At 49.2% G+C, this 20,806-nt stretch overlaps 4 protein-coding genes across 12 annotated transcripts in view; 2 read left to right on the forward strand and 2 right to left on the reverse strand.

The window, feature by feature from the left end:
• Window positions 1–7,510, forward strand: part of GTF3C1 (general transcription factor IIIC subunit 1) — a 38,788-nt gene extending 31,278 nt beyond the window's left edge. For both annotated transcript variants that reach the window (XM_085237834.1, XM_085237835.1), the window contains 7 exons: window positions 32–316; window positions 1,579–1,832; window positions 3,116–3,402; window positions 3,899–4,550; window positions 6,047–6,086; window positions 6,679–6,871; window positions 7,212–7,510. In XM_085237834.1, the coding sequence (XP_085093960.1) occupies window positions 32–316; window positions 1,579–1,832; window positions 3,116–3,402; window positions 3,899–4,550; window positions 6,047–6,086; window positions 6,679–6,871; window positions 7,212–7,433 (1,933 nt within the window). In that variant the 3' untranslated portion in view covers window positions 7,434–7,510. The remainder of the gene's footprint in view (window positions 1–31; window positions 317–1,578; window positions 1,833–3,115; window positions 3,403–3,898; window positions 4,551–6,046; window positions 6,087–6,678; window positions 6,872–7,211) is intronic.
• Window positions 7,511–7,937: 427 nt separating this feature from the next.
• POLR3K (RNA polymerase III subunit K) lies at window positions 7,938–8,553 on the reverse strand. The gene is made up of 3 exons (XM_085237843.1): window positions 8,423–8,553; window positions 8,267–8,354; window positions 7,938–8,152 (listed from the first exon to the last, which is right to left on the reverse strand). The coding sequence occupies exons 1-3, from the start codon at window positions 8,531–8,533 to the stop codon at window positions 8,025–8,027; spliced, it is 327 nt and encodes a 108-aa protein (XP_085093969.1). The 5' UTR covers window positions 8,534–8,553; the 3' UTR covers window positions 7,938–8,024.
• Window positions 8,529–11,457, forward strand: SNRNP25 (small nuclear ribonucleoprotein U11/U12 subunit 25). 3 transcript variants are annotated; one of them, XM_085237840.1, is made up of 6 exons: window positions 8,529–8,666; window positions 8,737–8,827; window positions 8,899–9,004; window positions 9,244–9,318; window positions 9,970–10,032; window positions 11,250–11,457. In XM_085237840.1, exons 1-5 carry the CDS (start codon window positions 8,559–8,561, stop codon window positions 10,022–10,024), a joined length of 435 nt encoding a protein of 144 aa, XP_085093966.1. In that variant the 5' UTR covers window positions 8,529–8,558; the 3' UTR covers window positions 10,025–10,032; window positions 11,250–11,457. The 3 variants fall into 3 exon arrangements, with proteins under 3 accessions (XP_085093966.1, XP_085093968.1, XP_085093967.1); XM_085237842.1 differs by having other exon boundaries at window positions 8,737–8,821; XM_085237841.1 differs by lacking the exon at window positions 11,250–11,457 and adding an exon at window positions 10,384–10,426.
• Window positions 11,458–11,579: 122 nt separating this feature from the next.
• Window positions 11,580–20,806, reverse strand: part of RHBDF1 (rhomboid 5 homolog 1) — a 32,552-nt gene continuing 23,325 nt past the window's right edge. For all 6 annotated transcript variants that reach the window (XM_085237839.1, XM_019620696.3, XM_010719401.4 and 3 more), the window contains 11 exons: window positions 18,620–18,871; window positions 17,955–18,066; window positions 17,055–17,129; window positions 16,312–16,473; window positions 16,098–16,198; window positions 15,367–15,430; window positions 14,899–14,993; window positions 14,090–14,165; window positions 13,528–13,628; window positions 13,098–13,251; window positions 11,580–12,340 (listed from right to left, as the gene is read on the reverse strand). In XM_085237839.1, the coding sequence (XP_085093965.1) occupies window positions 11,921–12,340; window positions 13,098–13,251; window positions 13,528–13,628; window positions 14,090–14,165; window positions 14,899–14,993; window positions 15,367–15,430; window positions 16,098–16,198; window positions 16,312–16,473; window positions 17,055–17,129; window positions 17,955–18,066; window positions 18,620–18,871 (1,612 nt within the window). In that variant the 3' untranslated portion in view covers window positions 11,580–11,920. The remainder of the gene's footprint in view (window positions 12,341–13,097; window positions 13,252–13,527; window positions 13,629–14,089; window positions 14,166–14,898; window positions 14,994–15,366; window positions 15,431–16,097; window positions 16,199–16,311; window positions 16,474–17,054; window positions 17,130–17,954; window positions 18,067–18,619; window positions 18,872–20,806) is intronic.

Raw genomic sequence — 20,806 nt, forward strand, 5'->3', positions numbered from 1 at the left:
CTCTGATTTTTGTTTGTTTCTTTCCCCCCAGAGTTTTTACCTGGCGGTTTCCCAGTACCATTTGTACAGAGTCCTTTCAGTTCCTCCAGAAGCTCAAGGATATGGGAAAATCCGACCAGCCAGATAGCTTCTTGTTTAAAGATCAAGAAAGCAAAGCATCAGAAGGCATGATTACGTTTCCTATGGACGGACCTGGTGGTCACTGCGTGGCAATGCTTTCCTTGTTCTCCCTGGGACTTGTATCTGTGAATGTGAGAATCCCAGAGCAGATAGTTGTGGTGGACAGCACTATGGTGGAAAATGAAGTGATAAAAAGGTAAACACTGTTGCTCTTATTAGCAGCTAAGGTTTGGGGATAACTTGAATGAACTTGGGGAGCATTAGTTTTTTGCTTTGTGTCATGGCATATTTCACTCTGATACTGCTTAGATTTCTATTTTTGAGGGACCTTTCTGAAGACTCAATGGTGCTGTACTTAGTGCCCATCATTACAGCCCTAGACTACATTTGCCTTCACCTTTGTGACATTTGAATTGCCAGGCACTTCCCTGCCATCAGAGCTAACGCAGTAATGAGAGCACTGTGTGCCATTTCAGTATTTTCATCAACATTGGAACCTCCCATTTCAAGGACTGACAAAGATTTAGCAGCCTCAAGGTTTCAGTTTTATCAGTGAAGCATATTTTGGGACAAGACTACAGCCACTGGTCATCATAGGATGCATGAGCAGGCACACCACCTGCATACCACAATGTTATGAGCACAGACCTACCAGCCACAGCATGGTATTAGTTTCTTGATGTTACAGTGCAGTGCAGAGGAAAGGAATGAGAAAAACACAGACCTGGGTAGCACATAAGAGGTGCTGCTGACAGAACCAAGGCTGCTTGTTTTAAAGAGCAGCAGGTTATGGGAGGAGGACTATGATAAACATCTTCAAAGAGGTAAAAAGCTTCTCTAAAGAGAAAGGGAACAACTTCCCATGTATACTGGCAATTTAATAGGAAGTAACAGATCAACACAGCAAGAGATCTTAGTTGCATTCTGACAAGGATGCAGGATTGGACTGCCTATGGAAGGAATTTGATTTCAGTGGTATTCAATTAATGCAGGTTTAAAAAAACACAAATAAATCAAAGAAGGAACCAAAGAAGGAAACAAATAATTGAAGTGTTTTTTCTGCATTGTTTTCTCCTTTTCTCCATTAAAAATAAATCCTGCTGGATGTGACAGACACATCTCATATCTGTCCTGCATGAGACCTTTATGGTCCCAGCCTTTGTGCTCTGACAGGTGTTCCCTCATGCTGAAGCCTCTGAACCAGAAGGATTCAGCACTGTAAGCTATTTTGGGTTCTTTTGAAGATGTTTAAAAGAAGAGAGCATTTTCTTTTCTGCAGACCTTTGCTGCATTTTGCTTTCTCTCCTTGCTTGCTCTCAGTGCTGTGCATATTGCAGCTGCTGGTGACTAACTGCTGGGATGCAGAACAGCACATGTTCTGGCTTTGCTCAGTGTAATGAGTCACTGCTTTATTTTGAGGGGGGAAAAAATACCAAACAATCCCTCTGTTTGCCATAGTTTGGGAAAAGACGGACTTGAGGAGGAGGAAGAGGAGGAGGATGACTTAGATGACAGCTCTGGAGGCAAACGGAGGATAGAAGTAAAAGCTCGTCAAGCATCTCATACCAATTACTTACTGATGAGAGGCTATTATGCCCCTGGAATTGTCAGCACACGCAATCTGAGTCCCAGTGACAACATCGTGGTCAATTCCTGCCAGGTGAAGGTGAAGCTGCGCTGTACACCACTCCCAGGAAGACTCAGCTCTCCAGGTTGGTTTCTGTCTGGCCTGATGTACACAGATATGTTGGAGCAGGACAGATGGTTCCTCAGCTCATGAGTTTTCTGATTTGAACAAAACCTCTTTTGTCCTCTGCTCTGTTTTTCCTCCTCCAGGAAGCTTTCCAGTCCCTATACTGTAACTTAAAATACTATCCCATGCTACACCCAGGCTTTTACCTCTAAAGAGGGGAAAAAAAAACAAACCTTCCAGGGCTCCTTGAACAGAAATTCACATTGATTTGTCTCTCAGAAGTGCCTGAAATAGTGGTGTTTAATTACTGTGGCTGAAAGACCAGAGATTGAACGTTTTGATAAATATTTAAAGCTTGAATATTTGCAGTGTATCAACACCATTCCTTCTTGAAGATCATCTTCCTTTGTGCTGTAATGCAAATGCATCCAGGAAAGACTTTAGTAGTTGGGCTCTATAGTGGGATAGTGCTGTCCCTGTCCCTATTATTATTGTGATAGAGATAAAATAGAAATTATTTCTCATATCTCTGTTACCGTGCACGGCTCCCAGGTCTGCTGAGCTAACAGCTCTTTACAGTTGTTCTCATTTTTCCTTGGCTGTCAAGGAAGTGCAGCTGTCACAGAAGTGCCTGTCAGTGCATGATGTAAGGGCAGCCTGCAGATAAAAGGGCACAGAGTAGATAAGAACACTGCTAAACTGACCTCTAATTATCCAGGGCAGAATGAAAGGTCTTAGGTTGCTTCAGCTTCTGAATACTCTGTATAACACTCAGTATGGGGGGAGTTTTGCTGCAGTGGTGGACCTGTCCCCAGACACAAAGATGCTCGTTACACTTAGTGGATGTACTGAGGCATTGTGAATTTGTAGTCTGTCTCACATTTGGCCAACAGCTTTGCCCTGGATCAGCTGCTTCAGATTTTTCAATAAGGTTCTCCATAGCCTTTCCTTTCCCTAGGCTGTTCATTCAAAAAAGATGATTCCCTCATTAACTTAAAGCTCAGCTGGCCCAGTGTCAGGGAATACCAGCAAGTTACACTGCCTTTCAGTGATACTTCGCTTTGATAAGAGAGTGAACCCCTTTAAACCAGCTGGCTCTGCTTCTGCAGGCCTTGTCAGCCACAAATATGTGAGGAGGAAGGAAGCTGCAGTAATGAGCATGGAAAGCTGAGCTCTGTTTTTAATCAGAACGGTCCAGAACACCTCTGATCTATCTGTCTCTGAATATTTATCTTTCCATGGTGTGTTGCATGGTAACAGTGCATCACTGCTTAACCATTTGTTTTTCGTTTGATTTTTCAGTTTCTTCTCCGCTTGATAACATGGCTGTGGGAGTCTCCTCCCTTCCCAAAACATTTACCAGGCTGATAAAAATCCAAGAAGAGAATTATAACCTTGATTGGTTTCTTCGTGAGTGTACAGAATGCTATGGCTACAATCCCAGAGATGTAGCTGCTGTTCTGGAGATCCGTAATGCAATCGAGGCTGCTTCCCACTTTGGGGTTTGCAAAGCTGAGCTGGGCAAACAGTTCTGCAGCTATGAAGAGGAGGAACCTGCACGCACCAGGAACCTGCAGCACTACATTCAGGTGATTTAACAGACAGCAACTTTCCATATGTTAATGTCTGCATGTCTGGTATTCCCCTTGAACAGAACAGTCTCTTAGGCTGCGTGTTGTATTTGCTAATATAAAGTGAACAAAGCTGTTCCTGTTAGGCAAGAGTTAACGTAGCAATAGTCTGATAGCAGTCTTGCCTCATAATTAGGAAGACAAAAAAATTAAAGCAACACTTAGTCAAAGATAAGAATTAACTTTTTCTGAAGCCCAGAGGTACCAACATTCACCTTTGGAGGGGAAGAACTCTTTCCCAGTTACATTTTAAATTAACTTAAGCTGAACAAAAGTGTTTTTGGGCTGTAATTTCAGAAAAGTTTAAGGGACACCGGAGCATAAAACTGAATATCCCACTAGGCAATTTGTCTTTCTTTGCTGCTAGTTAAAGATGGCAGTTCCACAGTACTTGGTTATGTTGACATTTTTCCAGTGTAACTTCCTGAGATAATTCTGGTTTTGTTTTCCATAGGACCTGATTGAAATGCAGCAGGTTTTAGAAGTAGGAGGCAATAGCATAAGACTTGTTGCAGTTGTGTTTGCCAAGCCGTGGCTATTGCATTCAGTGTGTCCAATGAACAAACCAGAAGATTCTGGTCAGCAGTGTGCAGACACAGCCCTCTCAGAGGTACAACAGGACTGCCTGCTGTCAGCAGCAAAGAAGGGAGAGGAATGTTCAGGGGAGGAGGAGCAGCTGGAAGAAGACACAAACCATCCCAGTGATGGAGAACCTCCAAGGAAGAGATGCAGGACTCAAAATGATGGCCCTCAAGATGGTGACCAACTCTGCCAGGGTTTGCAGAGCGGTTTGCTAAGTGCAAATGAGAGTAAGTTGGATGCAGATATTACTGATCCTGTTCCAATGAAGGACTCATCCATCCCAGATGGGGAAACAGGTTCCCTGGGAGGGCAGACAGAACATACAGCTGAAGGCCCTTCAGACACTGTCAGTGTGGATGTGCCCAAGGATCAAGATATGCCGCGTTCTGAGGACAAACAGCTTGAAGGAAGGAATGATGATCTCAGCCCTGAGCACAACGAGCATATCCTTAGCCTTGAACACTCAGCCACAGAGCAGCAGGATGATGTTTCCCAATTGCAGGAGAACCCAGAGGTCTCTAAAGGTATGTAGGAGTGCTCTACATCCAAGGAATAGTACCTGGCTCATCATCACCACCCAACCAGGTAGTATTTTATAAGCATTTACTAGATCCTTCATGAAGTGTGCCAAAGAGAGGTTTTTGTTTTGCACAGACACCATAGCTTTACACTAATTGGTCTGGAAGGTACTGGAAGTTTCAGATACATCAAAGTTTCCTTCCTGTGCCTATTCTTGGAATGTCTGGGACTAGTCCAGGAATGTGCTTTCCTTAAAAATCCATTTCCATGTCTTTTAATCTTCTCCAAAGACATACTTAGATGAATTTTCCCATCTCTGGCTTCAGTCCAAAGGTTTGACATCTTTAAATCAAGAAAACACAGCACTACTTGTGCTTTAACTAGAATGCCCATGACTAAAAGCCGTAAAGTCATTAAACCACTCACCAGAATGCAACACCTGCCAGTGAGAAGATTAATAGCCTAATTTGTGACCCAATCTGACTTCATTTTCCCATCCTTTGTACTGCCAATTTTCTTTTTTAACAGCTAATAATCCTTGCCAGGATTTACACTGAGTAGGTTGTTGGGGATTTTCTTCTAGTTTCATTTCTGTCAGCTCTGATTTCAGACTGAATCACACAGTGTGACATTTGGGCACAGTCTGCCCTTACCCTGCGTTTACAGCTGCAGACTGCCATGTAATCAGTTGGAGTTGGGTGTTGGTTAGAGCCTTCCTGCAGGACATCACCTCAGAGCTGCCTAACTGGCATAAACTTTTAACAGTTTCATGTTAAGAACTGCTATTGAGGATTTAACTTCTACCTGTGTGTAACATAGAGGGGATAAAAACGTAGCCCTTACCAAGCACAGAGTTCTTACCAGCATTACTGGTGATGCCCAGGAGGTTTCACACACGCTTAAGCCAAAGCTGTCAGCCTCTGGGTGCAGTAGAAGTACCAATGTTAAGTAATTGTGTAATTAAAACCCGTTAGGATCATGGAAATTGCAGAGGCAGCCTTCATTTTAAAACCAAACCCTGCTGAAATCTTGAATTTGCTTTCTCAAGCCCTGAGTCTACAGTTACTGAGACATCTCAGCCTCACTGTGACTGCCAGTGGGACTCGGCTGAAGACCTGTGTGAGTGCTGCTGGCAGAGCCCCTGCACTGCACCCTCTGTGAAACTTCTGTTCTTTGAAACACAGAACTATCTGCTGTTCTGTCATGCAGTGAGGCTTCTAGAAATAAAACTCCTTGCTATGATTTGGGAACAGAACCACTAAAAGCGTGGCTGGAGCAGCCAGATGTGGTGTTGAGAACAGTGTGGGAAGAAGGGCTGTGCTGGAGATGGGTAAAGACTGAGTGGAATCTTAGAACTCCTCATGCAACCCAGAACAACAGCTTGGTTCTGTTATTTTCTAGCACAAGTTGTTGCCTTTTACAGTTTAGCCACCTGTTAGTTAACATCCACCAAAGAGTTTGGGCTAATTAACTTCAAAACTGCATGTTTTTTTCTTTCCAGGCAATTCTGTGCCAGGTCTGTCCCAGGCAGCTGCAGATGGGTGAGTAACAGAGATGTCTGCAGTGTGACTGATTGTTCCACATTGCCAGAGAAATTTCTGAAGCCAGTGCTTTGGTGAACTCAGTTTTACGTTCTGATAGGCAGAGGGCATGGAAGATGAACCCCATTTTCCCCCATTGCTCTTGTTAATGTTGCTCATGTGTTCATATAGACGCTCTGATACAACCAGCTGCAGTGTCAGAGAAATGACACTAATTGTATTTCACAAGTGCAGTGTCAGTAGGTCCCCTCTTCCACGTGCCCAGGAAAGGCCTTAGAGAATCTCTGCAGTATGAGAAGCGTGGATTGCCATGCAGGGTCTATCCTTTCCCTCCAGAATGCTACAAATAAGGAGTTCAGTTTCCTGTCTGAGCACTGTTGCTGCATGTTGCAGATTGAAGATAAGTCTTGGGCAACTTCTGGAGGATATTAGGGCTAGTGCAGACGAAGAGGTGAAACAAAACTCAGGGCAGCAGTGGAGCCCTGGAGGTATTTAAGAGGCACGTGGCCATGGCACTGAGGGACATGGGGTACATCAGGTGCATGATTGGATCTAGCAGCTGGCAGAGCTGAATTTAAACTGTCTTTTGCAGGGCCTGCGAGAATGTCTGCTTCATTGGGAGACCGTGGAGGATTGTGGATGGGAACCTGAACAAACCTGTGTGTAAAGGAATGATGGAAGCTGTGCTGTATCACATCATGACAAAGCCAGGGATAACAGAAGGCATGCTGCTGCAGCATTACACAGGGACACTGCAGCCCGTTGCTGTCCTGGAGATCCTACAGGTATGTGAATAAGCAGCACTGTGATGTCAGGCTGCTTCAGCCCCTGAGCTTAAGATTATTTTGTTTAGAAAAAAAACCATTTGAAGGCATACATCCTTAACACAATATATGGTGAGAAATTCTGAGGTTCTTTTTTTTTTCCTCCACATCTGGAAGTTTGATTACCACCACTGCTACTTCCCATTGAAACCTTGTTGGTATTGGGTTTTTTTTTCCCTAATATAATTCAAAATCTGAAGGATAGGTCCTGAGAACACTTAACATGAAACAGCAGCGCGTGGCCTATGTTGGTTGGTTTGTTTTGCAGGTGCTTAAGCTGAAATGCAATTTCTCTCTGCAGGGTCTGGAAGCTCTTGGTTGTATCAGAAGGTTCCACATGAAGAAGGCACCCCCAGTGTCCCTCTTCTCTCAGCCACTTATAGCAGAGCAGCTGCACAGTCCCAAACTGAGCGAGGCCTCTGTTGCATACTATGAGCCCACCATGGACTGCACCCTGCGCCTGGGGGGGGTGTTTCCTACTGCAGTGAACTGGAACAAATGGGTGCAGGTTATCCACGTGTAGAAGAGGTAAAGCTGCATGTTGTTAAACTGGTTTACCCCTTAGATGCTAACGTGGATTAAATGCTGTAACTTGTTGCCTTCTCGTGTCGTGTTCTGGTTCTTCTTCTGGGGAATCAACTCTTTGAAGGGGTAGATAACAGCAGGACAAGGAGAAATGGTTTTAAGTTGAGGAAGGGAGGATTTAGGTTGGATGTCAGGGGGAAGTTCTTTACTATGAGAGTGGTGAGGTGCTGGGACAGCTGTCCAGAGAGGCTGTGGATCCCCGTCCATCCTTGGAGGTGTTCAAGGCCAGGTTGGATGGGGCCCTGGGCAGCCTGGGCTGGTATTGAATGGAGGTTGGTGGCCCTGCATGTGGCAGGGGGTTGGAGACTCATCATCCTCGAGGTCCCTTCCAGCTCTGGCCATTCTGTGATTAAGGAAGTTTTTTATCCTTTCTTTTTGATACTTTTGCACACGTCTGAGGTGAGAACAAAGGTTACGCACAGATCCACGGAACCACCGCGCCTCACAGTGCAGCCTCAGCTCCAGCGCTGCGTTTATTGACAGCCGGGGGGGGGGGCAGCGATTTGTGGGGGTTCGGAGGAGGGGGGATTCAGTCGCGCCAGCGGTGCCCGCACTGCGCGTTGCAGCACTTATAGAACGTGGTCATGGGTTCGTCGGCCGAGCGCGTCTGGATCTGCATGAAGTAGGCGCGGGGATGCTCGCACTTGGGGCACGGCTCTGCGGGGAGAGGCGGTGAGCTGAGATCCGCACCGAACCCCCCCCCCCCCCCCCCACACACACACACACACACTCACACTTCACCCCATCCACTCAACCCCTTCCCGCCCGTACCTGCGGTGGAATCCACATTCTCCCACGCCGCCGCCCCGCCCAGCACGTCGTCCACCTCCTTCAGCCGCGGGTATTTCCTGCTGCTCACCTGCGGGCACAGCGATCAGCTCCCATCCCCTCAGACACCCCCCAACCCCGCCCGCCGCGGCCGCGCACCTTCCTCGTGACGTTCCGCACGTACGGACAGGTGGTGCAGGCGAAGCGGTGGCAGCGCGGCCCTTCCTCGGCCACCAGCACGTTACCGCACGCCGGGCAGAAAAGCAACATCGTCGGATCCGCCTCTTCCGGCGGGATGGCGGAGGCGGAGGAGGAGCTGGCTCACGCCGATGTGCTCGAGCTGTTCCAGGCGGCGCTGGCGCGGCTCGTGCAGGACCCGCTGCTCTGCGACCTCCCGCCGCAGGTGAGGATGGGGGCGGGGTTGCGGGTGGGGGGCGGCTCGGCGCAGCTCAGCCCCGCGGTGCCGCCCGCAGGTGACGCCGGAGGAGATCGGCTCTCAAGTGGCGCTGGAGTACGGGCAGGCCATGACGGTGCGAGTGTGCAAGGCGGACGGCGAGAGCATGCGTGAGCGGGGCGGGGAGCGGGGCGGGGCGGGGCGGGAGCTGTGGGGCCGCTGAGCGGGTTTCTCCCCGCAGCTGTGGTGGTGGTACAGAACGCGACGGTGCTGGATCTGAAGAAGGCGCTGCGGCGGCACGTGCAGCTCCGGCAGGCGCGGCGTGGCGGTGTGCAGCATCTCAGCTGGTGAGCGGCTCGGCCCGGCTCTGCAGCCCCGGCACTGCACGGCTCAGCCCGGCCCGGCTCTGCAGCCCCGGCACTGCACGGCTCAGCCCGGCCCGGCTCTGCAGCCCCGGCACTGCACGGCTCAGCCCGGCCCGGCTCTGCAGCCCCGGCACTGCACGGCTCAGCCCGGCCCGGCTCTGCAGCCCCGGCACTGCACAGCCCCGCCCTGCAGCCCCGCTCCCACCCCCGTTCTCCCGCAGGAAGTACATCTGGAGGACGTACCACCTGACTTACAACGGGGAGAAGCTGGCGGATGACAGAAAGAAGCTGAGAGAGTGAGTAAACGGCCGCTGGGCGGTTCTCCGTGCCGTGCCCGATAGCTGCAGCTCGGGGCGGTGCTGAGGGTTGGCGGGTCGGAGCTGAGCGCGCGGTGGGCTCTGCACTGAGCACGTGAAGTACGGCAGGCCGCCTCCCTGAGAGGGGAGCCGAGAGCACTTGGTGGGACTGAGGCTGCTTTGTGTGTCTGTACTGAAGGCAGGAGGCATCAATGCATGGCAGCAGCCGTTGTGCAGAGCTGCAAGAGGAGCTCATCTGAAGGGATACAGGAGGGAGAACCCATAGTGAGGCAGCGCTGCCGAATCACAGAATGGCCCGGGTTGGAAGGGACCTCAAGGATCACGAATCTCCAACCCCCTGCCACAGGCAGAGCCACCAACCTCCACATTTAATATTAGACCAGGCTGCCCCATCCTACCTGGCCTTGAACACCTCCAGGGATGAGGCATTCACAGCCTCTCTGCTGCGGGTGATAGATGGTGTGCTTACAAAGGCAGAGTAGCAGACCGTGTTCTGCCTGCACGTGTGAGAAGTCCCACCTGTTTGGCAGTGGAGCACATTAGGAGTCCATCCAGCCCTGGGAACGGGAGCTGTAGGATTGCAGTTTGTGGTTAGAGGAGAACAGGCTGTAACAGCATAACTCTGTTCAGGTATGGCATCAGGAACCGGGATGAGGTCAGCTTCATCAAGAAACTCCGAAAGTGACCTGTCAGGTAAGTCCTGAGTAGCCGTTACGAATACTCATTCTTCAGCCTTCCCAGGGCCACAGCGCTCAGGCTTATAGTGCAGAGCAGCTCTGTGAGCATTTCTGTGTCTCTGCTGGGCTCCAGCCTGGCTCTTCCTCATGTCCTCCTCCTGGTCGTGTTGTGTCTTCCTCTCTGGGCAGGGAATTGTGGTTCAAACCACACTGGGTGCAGCAGCAATACCTCGGTGCTAGCATTGATGCATCCCTACCCCTACTGTGCATTTTAGGCTCTGAATTTGTTCCCGCAATGCTCTGAGATTCATTAAACGCAGTGTTCTTCTCTCTGCCCATTTGATTGCTTCTTGGACCTTGGTTTTAGGCTTCATGGAACTCTGGAAGTCCAGTGCCCAGGAAGACAAGGTCTCTGTGCTAGCACTGATTGATTGCCATCATGCAATTCATTTGATCCTCCTGTATGTCTCTTTCTCACTGTACCCAAGTGACTGTTCTCCCTCTCTGCTCTTCACACTCCTGTACCATTCAGAGCACCTGAAGTGTCTCATCGCCGCATGCAAGCAAATGCAGCCAGCAAAGGCTGCTGTTCCTCACTGGGTGTATTCTGAGCCATCTCTCTCTGTTACTGCAAGCTGTAAGGAGTTACCAAAGGCACCTCTGCTTCTGTACCCTGTAACTTTTGTTTAGTTTTTCTTTTTTTCTGATTTACAGCAGTGAGTTCAGCTGATTTGCTGTTCCCAGAAGGTGGGATAATATATCACTAGATGACTTTTGGTCATGGTAATTTTGTGCAGCTGATGCACTGAAGAAAACTTGTAACACAGGAAGCATTAGTAGCATATATATTTACCTGTGTGCAGTCCACATAGACATCACAATTCTAGCACAAACACACAGTGTGGCCAAGACTGCCAACCTCAATAGGTTTAAAACTGTCTCCCTCATCACAATCAGTTGCTGAGAGCAGCGATAACTGCATGCTTTCCAGATGTTCTGTTCCATGGCTCCAGCTAGCTGGGTTAGAAACTGTCACTCTGTGACCACAGAGGCTTTCATTCTCTTTCAGTGCTATCATATTTGCAGCATCTAGTGCAATATGATGTGTGCTGTGACAGCAGAGCTCTGCTTTACCCCATGGGGCCCTGGATGATCCCCTGTACTGCAGTGGTAGGAGAGCCTAGTATGCAGTTAACACTGCTATTCCCAAATATTTATTTTTTTTTTAAACAGGTAGAACAGAGAATCCATTCCTGCCAGGATCAGATAAGGGATTCAGTGCTCTCCAAGAGGAAGAGGTTGAAAGATTTCACAGAGAAGCAAACTCCAGTTGAACAGATGCTCTTACATGTTTTTGCAGTTCTTGCTGTTCAAAACGTCTGCCTCTGAGCTGTATGCAGAATGTGCTTTTTGTAATTAAAGTGACTCTCATTTTTCTGAGGCTTTGAAAGCTCTTATTTCCAGCTGTAAATGTGTGTCGGGCTACTTTGGGTGCTAGAATACCGATTCTATCGGTGCATGGAACAGCATGGGTGACATAAAGTAAGAAACGTAGCCACAGACTATGCAAAACAATTAGCAGTAGCTAAAACGCTACCTTTCCATTTAATCACCACCTTAGCAGTAGTAAATAACTCTAGTTAAAAATGTAGTATTGAAACTAGTATAATAAAAATAATGGCAGCAGAAGAGGTTCAATACAATTGAACAAGGCACCAACATTCTGTTCAGAGTCTTCTGAGATAAGGCAAACCACGCCTGCTGAGTGCTAGAGATGGTTTAAATTAACCACAGCCCTGGTTAGAAGTGTCATTGGATTAGAAGCTTTGTCCACGTGGAACTAGCACAGCAAATGCAAAGACAGTCCATCTCCAGTGCCTGCTCGAGAAGCCAGTCTTTGCCTTTCAGTGAAGCTGTGCATCCAGGTCGTATTTCTCGCAGAATTTGTCCGTGAATGGTATACAGGTAAGGAACTCACACCACTCGCACTTGATGGGGTAGAAATAGAATAGGATCACAAGTCCTGAGAAGAGTGCAATGAAGATGAGCTGGAAAACAATAATTTGGCATCGCTTCCTATACAAATCGAACTTCCCAAAGCTAATGTAGGGCAGGAAGGCAAAGGAGAGGAAGAAACCACTGATGAATCCTGAAATGTGAGCAAAATTATCGATCCAAGGCAGGAGGCCAAAGGCAAAAAGAAAGAGCACCACAGCCAGCAGCTTGAAGAAAGCCCTCCACGGCCGTGCCAGGATTTGCCAACTCTGGAAGAGCTCCACAAAGAGACAAGCCAGAATCCCAAACTGGGATCCTGCAGGGCCAACCTGCAGAAGAAGAACATTACAGGTAACATCAGGCACACCCCATCTGCCTGGCTTCTGCAACCAGCTGTTACAGTTATTTCAACTCCCTATTCAGTGTTATTTGAGAAAGAGATGCTGCAGCCTGAGACTTCATCCTGATAATGAGATTGAAGGCCTGGTCTGACATAAGGACCAGTGTAGCTCACCAGAACAGATGTTCTTTTTTAAAGAGGACGAATCTGGTTTGAACTATTACGGGGCAGAGGTCCTTAGAGGCAATCTCCTTGGTCCTTTCACCCACCACACACTTCTCCTTACTGAAGGATCTGGAAGGAGGTCCTCTAGGTCCTACCATGCAGTCTTCTAAGGTGAAGCTGGGCAGGCACATTGGGCTTCTCCAGCTGTGCAATGTGGGCAGGGACAGTCTGTGGGAACGGCGAGCTTTGCTCTCACCTTCTGCCTGCCTGTCTGCATGTGAAGGGACTGACACCAGCTACAGACCTGAATTCCCAGCCTGCATGTGGCTGGAATCTCCTCCATCTCATGTTGTGAGGCAGCCCTTGGGCTGCAGCCAGAATGGGTCAGTCACCTGGAAAGCCAACTAGAGTGCTCTGGGGGATGTTACTGCTCAGCAGCTAGATGATGGTGTGGTGTTGACTGCTAACTACAAATCTGCACAATACAAAGATAAGTGCAGCTCTGATTTTTCTGCCAGAGAGGCACAGCATGTAGGAGCTTGTATTGAAGCTGCCAGGACCTTAGTGTGTAGAAGACCCACCTCTGCTCTGTAGGGTAGAAATATTGCACTGGCAAGGTTCCCAGTGATGCCACTGAGCAGGTAGATGATAGAGATGCGATGCCATCCTGCCAGCTTCTCTAGGTCCCGCAGGATCGTCATTTGGAAACAGACTGAAACCAGACAGTGCAGGATCCTGCCAAGTTCAGAGTACAGGAGCTGAAGCAGCATCCACCAAATTCCCCACAGTGTGCTTGTCTATCGTCTCTGCTGTCTTCTTTGAGTCTTGTTGAAAGCACCTGGTGCAGTCCATGCCTCTAATATCCCTCCCAGCAAATTCAGCCTGGTAAGCCTCAGCAGGGACAACAGTTCATCCCCACAGTGGTGTCCTGAGGACAGAAACTACTAGAACCACCCTCATACAACCCCACAGTTCCCTCCCAGACACTGGAAGCTTTGCACCTACGCTTACCCAGCGTGGAGGAAAAGTGAGAGCCAGAGACGGTAGAACTGGTCAGGGACTTCTGGATTTAGGAAAGGGAGGAGTCCACAGACGTCATCCATGCAGTGAACCTAGGGCAGCAAAATGGGGGCTGTGGGATGGGCCAGCCAACACCACTGGGCACAGCCAGTTATCACAGACAGAGCAGAGGCTGCAGCTAGCTTGGAAAAAGGGTTTCTCCATTCACTTATCTGCTATCCAGCCCTTGCCTGCAGCATCATTTCACGTGTTCCCCACCCATTACTTACGGCAGCATTATGCCCTTATTCATCACCCCAACACATGTACAACATTTGCTCACCCATGGAGCAAGAAGGTTGCAGACACCTGCTGCTTCCCCAGTTGTCCCATGCTGGACTTTTGTGTCTGTCAGCCCCAAGTTCTAAACTGGTCTCCCTAGGGCAGATGCAGTTTTGTCACTACATCCTGGATCAGCAACTTCCTCTGGGACTCAACATTCCCACTCACACTGCTGCAGATAGGTGAACAGAAGTGAGAAGGATGGCCTTACAAACCACTACTCTGCACCTACCTGAGAGCAAAGTGTTGCCTCCTCATGGAAATAGCCCCGCATAAATTCACAATACTCTCGGGAAGTTATTTCACACCTGGAAGAGGCACAGCAATCAAAAGAAGGAACAAGTCACGCATGGAAGACATGGCAGATTATCCTGTGCCCTCCCTGGCCTCTAACTTTGTCTATGAGAACTGATGCCCTCGACATGCTACAGCACCTCTGCCACAAAGGTTCCAAAAGAAGTAATAAAACGGAGCTATTTACAGCTGAAAATGAAACACTGGAGCTTGGGGAATTTATGACTCTGGGCTTGGGGAGCCCTTTGCCTCAGACACGGACAGAGCAGAAAGTAGGGCTAAGCCAAGTGTCCTGCCATGACTTTCAGGGACAGCAGCACTGATTTTCCTTCCTGGCAGGGGAAGCCTGGCCCAAGCACCAAGTAACTCAAGCTGAGGAGCAGCATGAAGAACAGCATCCTCCTTGGCAAACCCAGATCAGATCACTTCCTCTTGGAATGCACACAGAAGCCAGGCTGTGGTCGGTGTAGCCTGTTAGGAACAAGCTGGTCATTCCAAGGAAAAGCACTGAATTCCCCAAGAGATACATTTAATCCTCAGGGCTCCGAATCACATCAAACTCAACCAGAGTCCTGTTCTGCCTGGGAAACACATCAGGGCTCCCTGCCAGACTCCCCTCCCCAGCACTGCTCTGGGCTGCATGCAGGAAGGACAAGGAAGACAAAAGGCTGTGCCTACAACCTTAAAACAGCCCTCCATTTCTCACCCCAATGCCCAGCCCCTCTCCACACAGATTAAACTCATTACCTTCCTTTGGTCCCAATGCAGCAGGGCCTGCCTGTAATCACGCAGTCCATGTGAAGGTGGTTTGTGTAATTCCCAGCACTGTTTTTTGTGCAGATCTGGAAAATGACAACAGCAGTCAGAGATCCATGGTTTGGCTTGCTGCCTGGGTAAGGTCAGAATAGTCACTTGGGAGGAAGGCAGTCCCATAGACACAGCCTCCCAAAGGTTTCTTCTGATACCCCATCTGCCTGGGCTGCTGGAGCCCAAACCAATCCCTCCTCCTCTCAAGCAACTAAAACAGCCCCTAGATGGAGTAAGTATCCATCATCCTATTACCCTGGCAGGGCTTAGGGCAGTGGGAATTTTTGTTGTTGGAGGATTTCAGGAGGCTGCTCTGAAGACCCCTTTCCACCAAGAGTGCTGCAACTCTGCACAGTGGGTTGGAAATGCCATTTTCCAGCACAGGCCCTGTGCACCAGTGATGCTCACCGGCCATTTGGTGATGTCGTCTGGCCACTCGTGTGGCTCCATCGAGGCTGGCTGCTCACACACCCTGCAGCAACAGGAAGCAAAGATCACCTAGAGAAATGATTTTTCCTAGCATACCACACTGTCCCTGCCCCCAGGCTAGGCTCCCATAGGTACCCCTCTGTCCCTGGCAAGGGGCTGGTGACACACTACTTCAGGTTAGCCAAGGCTGTGCTGATCAAAACTACCGCTTGCTTCCCACAACCAGAGATCACGGCTTCAGCTGACAAAGAGCACAAAGCTGCTCAACAACATAATGGAACTCCAAACGTGGACCTTCAGCTGGTTTCAGCCCTCCCTCAGCCTGTGGTGGTTAAGGGCAAAGGAGGCTGCAAGGGTTTTGCAGGAGAGTTGTGCTGGGAACGTAGCTGCTAGCCCATGGGAAAGCAGCCCATGCAGGGAGCAAAGCAAGCAGGTAAAGAGGAGAAGGACAGAAAAAGAACCCTCAGCTTAGAACAAACCACTCTGCACGTGGGCAGCCAACAACAGAGACTTCAGGGAACACAAACAAGTTTGTGATCTGGGAGGCTCCCAGAAAAAGCTGCCTCAGCTCCCCTGCCACCACAAGGGCAGGTAAGGACAGCACTACGCACACACTCTGCAATGAACTGGCCTGGGACCCCATGCCTCTGACTTGACTGTCACAGCACCCAGGTGTCCCTAGGATGGCAGGTGGGCTAGGTAGGACATACCTGGGGTCCTGATGACAAACAGACCCAAACTGCCTCTTGCTTCCTGCCAGCATTGGTGTGCTGGAGTGGTGGGGCCACTTTACCCACACAGCCAGGGTGGACTGCAAGAGAAGGGAGAGGAGAGGTATCACTGTGAATCCTAGGGCAGGAGAAAGCATCAAGAGAAGTGGCCCTGAGCCTGCAGTAACAGCAGGAAAGGGAACACCACACTCACTGAGCACTCCTCCTCCGAAGTCTGCACGCAACCGGACTTGTCATTTCGTACACAGCATGCTGAGTGCTTCTCCTTCTCACGCTTGGCCTTAATGAAGCTGTGCACTTGCTGGTCCTGCCTCATGCATGGTGAGAACTTGGCCCCCAGGTGGATCAGAGCCTCCTGGGAGAGAGATGGAGAAGCTCACCTCAGTCAAGGTGTACACAAGGACTGCCCAGGGTAGAACAGGCTGGGAAGAACAGCAAGGGGTACCCAAAGCATGGCCAAAGACATGTCCTGCATGATGATGTTCAAAACACATCATCAGGCATATTCTCAGTATTTGCCTCAAATAAGCGAGCTCAAAACAAGAATCCAGAATTTGCTTGCCCATGGCCCCAGAAAGGCCTGTTCTGCAGTGAGGAAGGAAGCTCTGGGACATTACAGACTTTCGTGGGGAAAATGGCATCACGAAAGCTGCCATGCTCCACATAACTTCTGCATTTTCTCTGGCCTCACGCTTGGCTTCATACAACCATGTGCAAGAAGGAGTGCCAAGGCTCATCCCCAGCTCCCAGTAAACCATTCTGCAGGGCAGTTGAGGCAGGAGCACTGCTGCACCCTGCCAAGGACAGCAGAGCTCTGTGGAAGCCCAGCTGATGAGAGCTGCTAGCACCAGGCCCCAAGCAGTGGAGGGCCCAGGTCCCTGAGGCGATCTGGCTGCTGCACATTGTCCCCTGCCAGCCCCAGATGATAAGACTCACTGAACTGGGGCCGATCCAGAAGTTTTCCTGCTGAACATATTTGACATTTTCATAAACCCCTCTGTTTCGCAAAACCTGCAAGGAGAGGAAGTGAGAGTATCATGAGCAAGTGGCAGGGACTGGTGAAAACAGTTCCCAGAAGGAGCAGAAATCCCCACAGCAGGTGACTGGCTACACAGCTCTCTCAAACTGGTCTTTTGTAGGAGGGCAGGTCTGGGCATCTTTATTTAAAGACTCCTCTGAAAATGTCCACCTGGCTACTTCACATTCTCCCAGGGTGGCTGAGAACCTGTATAAAGCTTCACACAGCGCAGCAACAGAAGCAGCAGCTGTCAGCAACACAGCAACACAGATCCAGATGCTGGTGACAGTGTTGTGAAAGCCATCAGACTTGTAGGTGAGAAGTAACCCTGGGCATCCTCTGCTTGGAGCAGGAATATGGTGCTATAGAGATATGCACCTCAGGCAGACCTTTGACAACAAGTGGGAAGGCCTACAAGTAGCTTCAAGATCAGCTCACAAAGTCAGACAGGTCCATTTTGCTCCTGGCAGAAGCAAAATCTTGCAGCTGTTACAAAAACTTAACTGAGGTTTGAAATATTTCCCTACCATGAACATCCTTCTGGTCCCCAGCAGGAGGGGAACAAGTTGCTAAAAAGGACTCCCAGCACTGTCACAACCAGAACCTGCCAGGAGCCCACTGTGCTTTGTACCAAAAGCCCACCTGATAGAGCTCAATGTCAAGAGCAATGTGACTGCAGGAGGGAAAGCAGGCAGCACGTGGACTCAGGCAGGCCCTGGACACCTGGTGTCCAGCCAACAGGGCCCTCAGTGGCCATTGTGCTGAGAGCTGTGACACAATCACACCCCAAGTCAGGCAAGTCAGGGTGATTTACTTACTGAATCAACAGTTTCATGTTGTGAGAACCCCACAGGGGCAATGCCATAGATGCACACAGCAAGGATGGTGATGAGCGAATGCACAAAGGTGACCCAGTATGTGAAGAAGGGCCTGGATGGAGGGAAAGGGAAAAGATTAGAGGCAGAAATCCAGGCACAGAATCATAGAATCACAAGTTGGAAAGGACCTACAAGATCATCTAGTCCAACTGTCCTATCACCATTACTACCCACTAAGCTACTTAAACTGCATCTCGTAGCACTGTGTGTTACATCTCCTCACAGAGCAAGGAGAAAAGCTGCTTTCTTTCCCTAGGAACCCTGGCAGACTCTGGTGACAGGACCAAGATCGCTTAGGGTGTACATGACTGGAGGCAATAATCTTGCCAGCAGACAGCCTCTGTTTACTGACTCCCCTAAACACTGGGCAAGCCACTTTTTGCCAAGAAAAGCATCCACGAATACAAAAGCCTAATGCCAAAATGCGTCATGCATCTGAAATACTGAGTTTATGGAAACAATCAGAAGCAAGAATACCTGAGCCTTCCTGTTCATCACAAGACAGCAGCGGTGGGGAAGAGATGCAGATACCCAACACGAGGAGCAGGCCGTGCTCCCAGCGCCCGGTGTTTTGTTGGAACCCCAGCTATGACTGCAGCTCTCACCTGTGATCGTCCATGTCCTCAATCTGCCGCTTCACATAGCTGTCGATGCGCTTGCGGTAGGTACGGTTTGTCAGCTTCCCCACCATCCCCAGGCCGTACGGCCGCTTCTCCTTGGCGAAAAGCTTCCTGACCGGCACGGCGATGCGCTGCCCACGCTTCTGTGGGCTGACACTCACCACCTCCTGCCGCAATCGGACTTTGGGTTGTGCCAGGCCCCCATCCTTCTGTTTCCTCCAGCCTCGCTCCAGTGGACTGGAATAAAAAGTGGAACAACAGTGGTTTGCTTCTCTATGGCACAATAATATCGAGCAGCCCTTCTCTGGTCTTAATGGCAGCAGACCTTGTGCCTGTCCCGCCGTATCCAAAAGCTGAGCAGCAGCTAATGGCAGACAAGGTGCTCTGAAGTACAAGTTGTATTTTCAAGTGTTACAAAGCCCCTCCCCCCCCCCAAAAAAACAAAAAAGCACTGGACTATGTGCAGAAGGTGGCACAAGGCAGCTGCCAAACTGAACCCCGCTGCTGAGATGCTCTCACAGCTTTAGAATTTTTTGTCAGCAATGGGTTAAAATGGGGAGACTGCAGCTGGGTGTCACTGAGCATCTCGTTCTGGGGAGACACGACCTCCAGCCTCCCAGCATTGACACTGCAGCAGGGAACAAGAACAGCATCCTGTGGTTGTGATCACCTCTAACAACCTCAACTTTAACTTTAATTCTTTTCTGATCCAGAATGAATGGAGAGAAATGGAAGCCATGTGCTATACTCTCAGCATCTCCAGGATCAGCTGCCTTATTGGGCAGCTAACACTCATACACATCTATTTCTTCCTCTGCTTCATTCCCCTCACTCCATTCTCTCCTACGAAATGGAAGTGCAGTTTAGCCCCACAGTGGAAATCCCAACCCTTGAAGCACTTTACTGTGATTAGACTGGCAAGTCAAACCCTCATGCTCATTAAACCATTCAGAGAAGAAGAGCAGGAACTAAAACCAAGGCAGTTACTTCTCACAACTTGTCTTCCACTCGTCCCTTTATTTGCACTGATGCATGAATTTCTCAGGAGAAAAACAAAACCAGGCTCCAACAATACAGTAAAAATCCCTGTCCAGTGGAATGCCTTCTTACAAAAATAGAGTATGAAATGAATGAACACTGCACAAGCTACTGATGAACAGAACCTGCTCTGGGCATCTTCATGGTGTTTTTTTTGTTTTTTTTTTTTTGGGGGGGGGGGGGGTTAATTTCCCTACTCTTAACAAGCAGTCTAAAAGCAAAGTTCACAGCACTGAGAACTGCCTGTTATTTCTCCCTTTTCCAATGCCTGGAAATCTGGTAGGCATGTGTCCTCGGCAGGTCTGTAGTTAACAGAAACCTCCTGTGGCTTCCTACGTGACCAACTCTGCACAAAGACAGTGGTTGTCAAATGTGGTCACAGAAACCATATTTTTTTTTTTTTGAAAGATAACCAGAGTGTCTTGGTGAAGTTAAGAGAGCTTTGAAGTATGGACAAGCAATAGGATGAGGTTCAAGTGATTTCTGTGTAATGGACATCCCAGTATTTTCATGCTAGACTATAAGCCTATGCTAAAACAAACACCTGGCCACCTAAAAGGACAAATGACTGCAATTCTGATAGCAGTTCTCTAAGTGGGAAAGGAATGTAGATTTGAGAAAATCCAAATGGAACCAAAAAGACTGAGACCATCTCAGTGGAGAGACAACAAGCTCCCACCATTTGCTGCTTCCACTTTTGTTAAGACTGAGTCAAGTTCTTGGAAACACTTGAAGGGAAAACTCCAACACAGCAAGATGGGCTGCGAGCAGCAGAACCACAACAAGGACCTCCCTGTCTGCTACATGTTCACTCCCAGCACTGCTCTCTGCTGGGGTGAGCTGCCAGCTAAGTCAGAGCTAACTCGGAAACGACACCGAGCAATTACTCAGTACCAGTTACTCAGGTGGAAAAAATCTAGGCATACAGTACAGTACCACCCACATATTTGCAGGGCTTTCAGCATCAGTGCCACACCTTTCTCTGGTTTCAAGTGAGGAATGTAGCTCAGCTTGACGCTCAGCAATGCTTCACTCCACTCTTCTCAACAGTTCCTGGTGACTGTGGCAATGGCAACAGCCTTCTTACCTTTGTTGTATTCTCCACAGCTGAAGGCTGGGCCTCCAGCATTCTCA

This window comes from Meleagris gallopavo, chromosome 16 (genome assembly GCF_905368555.1).
Source record: "Meleagris gallopavo chromosome 16, MGAL_WU_HG_1.1, whole genome shotgun sequence".
NCBI classification, from domain to species: Eukaryota; Metazoa; Chordata; class Aves; order Galliformes; family Phasianidae; genus Meleagris; species Meleagris gallopavo.